This window comes from Arctopsyche grandis, chromosome 2 (genome assembly GCF_051622035.1).
Source record: "Arctopsyche grandis isolate Sample6627 chromosome 2, ASM5162203v2, whole genome shotgun sequence".
Lineage (NCBI taxonomy): Eukaryota > Metazoa > Arthropoda > Insecta > Trichoptera > Hydropsychidae > Arctopsyche > Arctopsyche grandis.
In genome coordinates this window covers 28913965-28922852 of record NC_135356.1, presented here as the reverse complement: position 1 = coordinate 28922852, position 8888 = coordinate 28913965, and the positions used below count along the sequence as shown (strand labels likewise).

The 8888-nt window shown below is 33.7% G+C and overlaps 1 protein-coding gene across 1 annotated transcript; it reads left to right on the top strand.

Annotated features, from left to right (window-relative positions):
- Nucleotides 1–5365: 5365 nt before the first annotated feature.
- LOC143922735 (zinc finger MYM-type protein 1-like) lies at nucleotides 5366–7793 on the top strand. Its single transcript, XM_077446073.1, has 2 exons — nucleotides 5366–5430; nucleotides 5816–7793. Exons 1-2 carry the CDS (start codon nucleotides 5370–5372, stop codon nucleotides 6487–6489), a joined length of 735 nt encoding a protein of 244 aa, XP_077302199.1. The 5' UTR covers nucleotides 5366–5369; the 3' UTR covers nucleotides 6490–7793.
- The last annotated feature ends 1095 nt before the right edge of the window (nucleotides 7794–8888 follow it).

The window sequence follows — 8888 nt, the reverse complement described above, 5'->3', positions numbered from 1 at the left end:
ATTTTTATTGTACATCCATCAAATTTCAAATAGTGGTGACATTGTAGGTAGGAAGGATTTTTAGCCAATTTTTTTTTCCGGGAACCGTTTCAACAATGAAATCAGAGAAAATTGGCAAACTCTGATAGGAAACGATCAACCTGGAGTCACAAATCCAGGTCTGACCAACAGCATACTCTGAAAAATTCATTTTAATTCAGGGATAGAACCCGGCACCTTCTTGACGGTAAGCAGAAGCTTAACGTCCGAGCTATGCTGCTGGCTATATATATTATATATTATATAAACAAATAATAAAATTATTAAAATAAAAAGGCAGTTTAATCAATATTTCAACAACAAATGTACAAATGTGTGGGATTAAAATTTCAATCAAAATGATTTCAATGATTGGGGTTTCAATCAAAAAGATTTCAATGATTGCGGTTTCAATCAAAATTATGATCCCGGCTTAAACTAATGTAATTAAATATATTACTAAGAGGTATGGGCCGCTTTTAGATCATCACATACATACCAAGGCATTAAACAATTAAAGTTGATAAGGCCGTGTCATGGCGAACAGTTTACGCCTTGTTAAACAACGCTTGTTAAACGTCAGGGAGATTTACTTTCCCTGTTTTTAAAACGCGTTGTATACGATATTTTATCTCCAACGTAATGGCAGACGATACATTAACGTGTATTGATGACCAAAATGAGCAATATGGCAAAGTATGAAAACGATCGGATAAGAGATAAAAATGACCACTGACACGAAAGCCATGTGAAACGTAAAGGAGGTAAGTAAAAAAATACACATATATACATATACATACATACACACCTACACATATATATATATATATATTCACATATACATACATATACATATATATATATATATATATATATATATATATATATATATATATATATATATATATATATATATACATATACACATACACATACAATACATACATCCATATACATACAAACATGCATATACACATAAACACATAAATAAAGATAAATTACTGATATATATAAAAATAAAAAATAGCATAAATATATAAATAAAGATAAAACCAACATATGTACATACACATTATGCTAAATAATAAAATTACAAAATGAAAACAACATGTGTAAATATGTATGCAGCTAGAAGTCATTTAAAATATGCTGCCTGACAGAACTGTATGATGCAGTAAAAACATCAAGGCTCCCAGAAAGCAGGTTAAATAATCGAATGGCTCTTGAAAGGGGTGAGTCATCAAGCACATTGGTTCTGGCCCGAATAGGCAGGAATAGAGTTCTGGAGCGAGATTCTTATATACATACATACATACATATATTCGAATTGGCAAATATGTACGTGTCTTTGTATAGGGTATATGTATATGTATGTATATGGTTGTTTTCTGGGGTGTTCTTGGGGGGCTGTGTTTCTGTGTAACTGCACCCCTGTTTGTAGCAACCGCCAGATTAACATATGCGCTCGGTAACGTCCATTTGGCAACATTTGATCCTTCCCCCCTTCCTCCTTGTCGTCCCTCGAAATCACTTTGAGGGCAACCTCACCCTTAACCGGTACTTATTTACGCTAATTACCGATTCCTCGATGAGCGGTTGCCATGCGTGTTCATATTACGTACCTTGAACTAAAATCTTATGACACAAAATGGCATATAAGTCCTATATACATATGTATATGTATATATGTTTGAATCTACATAGAATCAGATGTTTTTAATATGCCATCACAGGTCATGGCATATTAAAAACATCAAATTTGTATATTCCATAAAACTAGCAATATAGATTTCAACTGGGGAATTATGGGTTCATTCCCTAGACTGGTGTTGTTGGCCAGTTCTTGGATACATGAGATTATAGGTTGAGAGTTTTGCAAATTTATCTGATTTCATTGTTGAAACGGTTCCACCAAAATTTCCAACATATTCTGTCTCACGCAAATTCGAGTTTATAGAATCTCAAATTTTTTGATTATACCCACTCGGTAAAACGTATGAGTTTCTCAAAGTATAAGTGTTTTTAATTTGTCAATAGATGTCTGTATGATACTCCATATAATTTTTACCGATGTTTGTAATTGCCCAGGAAAAGCGTGTTTGGTTTACCTGTTAGTCATTCCTGGTATGTCTGTAAATAACATTACAAATCCATTGTTTTAATTAGGTTAGCATTTTAATATCAAATGCGGGCATTTGATATGTTATTTGATAGTATGAAGCAACCTAAAACGAATGAAATGCGCATTAACATTGAGCATTAAGGATCTCGCATTTAGCAATGTCTCAACCGGCAACCGTCCAAGTTGGCCTACTCTGTATGATAGGTGTTTAATCTTAATAACTTGTTAGTTATGAATTTGTGAATTAAACTGAAACTTTATTGTAGATGAAATCATGTGAGCTTTTCACTTTTATCTTTAGCTGCGCACTTTTTAATTGTTAAATGAAATCAAAGCTATTTGTTTAAATGCACCGTTAAATCTTACCTATTTTTCGATCCCAGCCGGATTTGAACTCAAGACCTTCTCTGCTGGTAATCAATCACTTATAATATAACGGATAATTTTTTACATACCTCCTTTACGTTTTATCTTTTGAACAATATGGAATACTACTGGAAACGAAGACGAATGGTCGATGGTTTTTTAATTAATCCAGATCAGCTTTCTCCTGTTTTCGATTTATATCTAGTTTAATTATTGTGATCGGCATCCTTTCTCTCAGTTTCTCCCAAAGTCATTGCATCGAATTTTTTGAAGTTTAAAATATGTTTAATACCTGTATTTTTTTTTTTGATTTTTAAATGCTTTTTATTATTACTAAATTATGTTCACAATACATATTATATCTATTTTAATAGCTATTGATCTACTTTACAATTTTTATTTAATTTTGTTAGTAATTATAGTATTATATTATTCTGATGTTAATGTACAGCATAATAGGAAAAAGAGCTCAAAAACCTATTTCCAATTCTTATAAATGCTCATAATACATCTAATACATAATATTAATTAAGACTCTCTAAAGTCGACGATCTAAAGCAGATTGTGCTTAGGTAATTTGTGTTTATACCTGAAGGGTATAGACATTTTATTGTAATCACCGAGACTTTTTACAAGTGTGTTAGTATGGTTATTAGTAGTCACCGGACCCAGAAGGTGCCGCGTATTGTTCAAAGGTTGTAAATGCATTGTTAAAGGTTTGCCGAACCTTTTTTACAAAGGATTTACAACAATGGAACAATCGATAGCACTGTGACTATCCTACCTCTAGTTATTAGTGATTCTGTCGTAGAATATACTAGTTAGTTTGTTAGTAATGTCTGTAACTAACGGAATATTATTTATGGCATGCAGTTTTTTGAAGTTAGTATATGTATATGGGTGTGTTATAAATTAGTTTTGGTGATTTATTTTGTATTATTTGGAGCTTGGAAAGGTTAGTGTTCGAGGTGTTTAATACCTGTATAAATAAATAAATATGAATGAAAAATTGACAGACAAACATACTGACAGTCGAATGGATGAACGGACAAACTTATAAACAGATAAATGTAAAGACTGATAAATGATAATCGAACGGACAAACAGTTAAACAAACAGGCATAAAGACAGATGGACTGACTTGGGCTTTTTATAAATAATATAATATGTATGCAAAACAAATCATCAACGCATAAAACGTCATTCGACCAAGTTGCACCTGTCATCGCCCACCCACGCATTCGATATGCCGCTCCGTCATGATATTTTCACGTCATTATTCAGTGCAATTTGCATGTCAAATTTGCACGTCATAAATCCGCATTAACCTATTTACACGGCCGACAAAATCATGAAAGAGGACACGTCACTAGGCAGTCTGGTACCAGTCATGTTAACCCTCCCGTGTCCCGAACTTCTAAAGCCCGTTCCCAAACGAGAGGGGTGCCCACCCGCTGACGACGGCGAGAACCCTTTTTACACCCCATACGAACGATAATTTCAAGGGGGTTGCCATTTAACGAACGGCTTAAAATAGATGTCGACAAAAAATATTTAAACCCCCCCCCCTTTTGATATGAATTAACTTCATACACAAAATTCGCCTCGTAAAAATTCGCAGGTAAGCTTCAGCCACCTGTGGATAATATGCTAATAATAATAATAATAATTTTCAAGACCGAGAAGAATAGGAATTGTGAGTAAGGAGTTCAAATCCTTGAAAATTCAAATCAATATATGTATGTATGTACATATTTATGTAGTACTAGTGTTGATTTCAACGTGTGGTTTTGGAAAGGAAGTGATACTCGAATTACAATAAATTTATACGTTATATATAAATATAATATGAGGTAATTATATTTATATATAACGTATTAATAATCAAAAGGTGTGTGCGCATTACACGGTCGCCGATCCAACCCGTTCACCCGTTCGAAATGTTGAATGAATGTATGTGTGTGTCTTCGTGGATGTGTGTATGTGTGTACGCTTCCGAGCAGCGTACACACATACGCTGACGCTGATGTCATCCGTTCCAAGTCAGGTGCTCAATATCAGGAGCACATATCAGACAATCCAAACCCCCCCCCCACTTCCCCGTGTCACCTTGACACGAAGGGTCGCTACGCCACAACCCTATGCATAACGTATACTCCTGGCATTCTAAAATTTGTTTTTTTTAAATCTCCATATTTATCCACGCGTCCGCCACATACATACATTCATCGCGTCGGTTTATATATGTATATATATATATATATATATATATATATATATACATATTATTGTATATGTAGATGGGATAGTAGGGAGCGTTTTGAGATAAAAAAAAATAAAATGTAAATAGTCATATTCAAAATAATTTATTGACCTGTATTTATCAACTAATGAACATCATTTCTGGATACTAACGTATTGTAATGTTTGATCTAAGGATTAAGCAGTAGAAGTGCAACACGCGAAATCGATTCACTAACTCTATATGTACGTATATCTTTAGGTATTGCGAGATATACGTAAAGTTAGTTGATCTTATTATATCTGAATAATAGAATCTTGTTTGGTATAGAGGGAAGTGATCTAGAAGAAGTTGATATGAAAAGTTTTGGGACTACAGAAGGTGTTGGATCCACATATACATCAGTGGCGTATATTGGGTGTGTGCTAGGTGTGCGGCGCACACCCGTGAAAACCAAGTAGTATTTTAATACAAAATAATGTGTTGTTGTATAAGCAGGCATTGATGTGTATGGTGTATTTACCGCGTGCGCTAAATGTATGGTGTATGGTGTGGTGTGCAGTCTGCAGCGTGTTGTGTGATGTGTGTATGTAGTTTGTGCGCCGCGACGAGAGAATACCTATGCCGTGCAGCAAATTGGTGGGTTTGGTTGGAGTGTGCAGGCGGATATTCGCTTGTATAGGTTTGTTCGCGATATTAAGACGTACGGTGTGCTACGACTTCAGAGCACCGCGCACCGCACCGCACCGCACCGCACCGCACCGCACCGCACCGCACCACTCGGCAATTGACCGAATGCGATGCGACACGTGGTCTCGTACTTTTTCGCACATTCGTATTTTTATGGTCATATTATTACCTCTAATAACTAATAATGGCTAACAGTGTTCAAGACATTTTAACTATTCCGTTTTCAAATAGAAGTTTTGAGATAAAATTAAAAATAATTAAAGATGGGAAACCGTGTCCGTCTCTTCCAAATTTATCCAGTTTGCATAAAGAAAAAACAAAAGTTTACACTAGACATTTTTGCGTTTCAAATTATAAAAAATTCGTATGGATTACAGGCTGTGAAATTCGATCCAAACTTTTCTGCTGGCCATGTTTATTGTTCTCCAAAGATATTAATGTGTGGAACAAAGAAGGATTTGCTGATCTCAACCATTTGACAGCAGCACTGAAGAAACACAAAGGATCGCAGGCACACGTTCAATCATTTCTTTCCATACAAATGTTTGGCAAACAACGAATCGACGTATTAATTGACAGTCAACGTAAAGCCGAAATAAGTCGACATAATGAACAAGTAAATAAAAATAGAGATGTTTTAAAACGAATTATTAACGCAATAATCTATCTAGGAAAACAAGAACTGTCCCTGCGAGGTCACGACGAGTCATGTAATTCCGTAAACAAAGGCAATTACATTGAATATCTAAATGCTCTTCGAGAATATGATTCTGTTTTAGATACTCTAAATACTGCTACTACCTTTCGTGGTACTTCTCCAAGTATACAAAATGACATAATCGAAGCAATCTCTCATGTTATTAAAGTTCATATAAAAAATGAAGTAGAGTCAGCAAGTTTTGTTGCTATTATTCTCGATGAAACTTCAGATATAATGACAAAATCACAGCTCTCAACAGTTTTACGTTTTGTATGTAAAGGCAATGTACATGAACGGTTTATTAGTTTTACAGACGTTAGTGCTGATAAAACATCTAATGGTCTATTCTAATGGTGAACATAGTTGAAGAATTTAAAATTCAAGACAAATTGGTTGGACAGACTTATGATGGAGCAAGTGTAATGAGTGGACACGTAAATGGTTTGCAATCCAAAGTCCTCAATGCTTATCCTTTTGCTCTTTTTACACACTGTTATGCTCATGTATTGAATTTAGTATTGCAGCAAGGTCTTTCTGATATTAAAGAAAGTAAATCATTTTTTCAAACTTTAAATGGATTGTCTACATACTTTTCAAAATCTTCCAAAAGAGTATTCGCTTTACAGGAATTTGTGACAAAAAGACTTCCCTCTGTAGCACCCACAAGGTGGAATTTTACATCTCGTTTAAGTAGCACAGTACAACAATACAGAAGTCAATTTACATATTTTTTTTCGACATGTTATAGAAAATTGTGAATTATGGGACACAGATACTGTTATAAAAGCACGAGGGTTTTTAGGCTTTTTAGAGGATTTTCAAACAATTAAACTTCTTCAATTTTTTTCAAAACTGTTTGGAATAACTGATGTTTTGTATAACATTCTTCAATCTAAATCTTCGGACGTTTTATATTGTTGTAAAAAAATTAATGATGTTTTGCAGCAACTGAAATACGAAAGGTATAATAATTTTGAAATGTTATGGAATAATTATTTAAATGAAAAAAATGATGATCATGATCGTGGCCACAAAGATTAAAAAATTATTCAGAAGTAGAAGATAAAACTTCATTTCGTCAATTATATTTCAAAATAGTTGATAGCATAATCGCACAAGTCGAATGTAGATATTCTTCACTTTCCAAATTAGAATATTTCCACCTTCTTTGTAATGATAAATATGACGAATATAAAGAAAATTTTCCAAATGTTTTAATTAATAAATTAAAAGATTTTTATGGATCACTGTTTGATTATATTCGATTGAAAAACGAACTCATTGTGCTATATTCCAGCTCTGAATTTTCAGAGAAACCTGTTCATGAATTAATACAATTCATGACAAAAAATAACCTCGAATCTGGTTTTAAAGAGGTGTTTAAGCTGGGAGAATTAATATTAACGATACCAAGCAGTACAGCTTCAGCAGAACGGTCTTTTTCGGCGCTGAAAAGAATAAAAACTTGCTATAGAGGTACGCAAGGTCAAGATAGATTATGTGGCCTTAGCTTAATTTCAATAGAAAAAAAGTTATTGGTGGAATTAAAACAGAAAGACACATTCTATGCAGACGTGATTGAAAAGTTTATGTCTCAGAAACGTCGCATTGAACTTATGTATAAATAACTAATAAATTAAACATTTTTGTAATGCAAAACGAGTATTTTTTTTTAATTGCTAATTTTATACCCTACGCCCTACGGCATACACAGCACACCCGGTATTAACACCCACCGTCCGCCACTGATATACATACATATATCGAAAATACATAGGCTCTTTTGGAGTTTGAATAAAATTATCGCAGATTTTAGGCTTCACTTTGAGGCTATTGTCAAGATGAACGGTCAAGATAAGGTATTATTTATATGGACAATGGGGCTTGCAGTATTTACTCTATCGTCAGGAATAAAGAGTTATTATTATTATAATAATTCTAATTTTTCGATTTGACCTAAAAAATAGTTGACAAAAAAGCTCGAAAATAAAGTGTTTTAGCGTAGTAAAAAAGGCAGTGATCTTTACGATAGATAAATCCAATTAGTTACTTTATGCATCAGAAACATTTTAAGAGTTATTTATAATTGTATTATTGAAATACTGTATCTTCCTGTTTGTAAATAAATTTGAATACATTTTCAGTCTTTAGAAATTTTGCCTCAAGTCCATATATTTAATTATTAATTGGATGATATGCGACACTGAATGGTAGTTTTCCAGTGGAAAGGGTCGTATAAATTGCTCCTCTTCCGAGTGCATCTGCCGAGGCGAGGTTGTCAAGACGACTCTTCATTACGGGGGTTTATATCTGGGACGATACTTAAATGGAGATTTTTTTTATTTTCCCCGTTGTATTAAACTTTTAAGACTAGTACTGTTAAATAAAAGTCTACATACAATCAAACATAAGGAGGCGCATGCAATATTTAACCGTTTGAAAATTGATTACAGCGCCAAAAAAAAATATTAAGGGTGGGAGCCAAACGGTAAAAATGGATATTTCAAAGGCCGACGTGGGTAACTCCATTATATCTTTCACAGAATTATTGTAATTCCTGAAATCAAATTTATTTTTTAAACAAGAAGGGAACGATATATCGATTTTAATTATTATAGTCGAACTGATCTACATAGCATGAGACTTATGTACGTAAAATGTACATGCTATCGCATTCACCCCCCACGATGGCCAATTACATTTCGTTTCAGTTTCGCATTGCATTTTGGTCAAGTGATACAACATTGTTC

Bases quoted from the DNA above. Each gene is read 5' to 3' on its own strand.
- LOC143922735 (XM_077446073.1), top strand. From the start codon at position 5,370: ATGCCGTGCAGCAAATTGGTGGGTTTGGTTGGAGTGTGCAGGCGGATA. The intron at 5,431-5,815 runs GTTTGTTCGCGA...TATGGATTACAG, and splicing joins GCGGATATTCGCTTGTATAG to GCTGTGAAATTCGATCCAAA.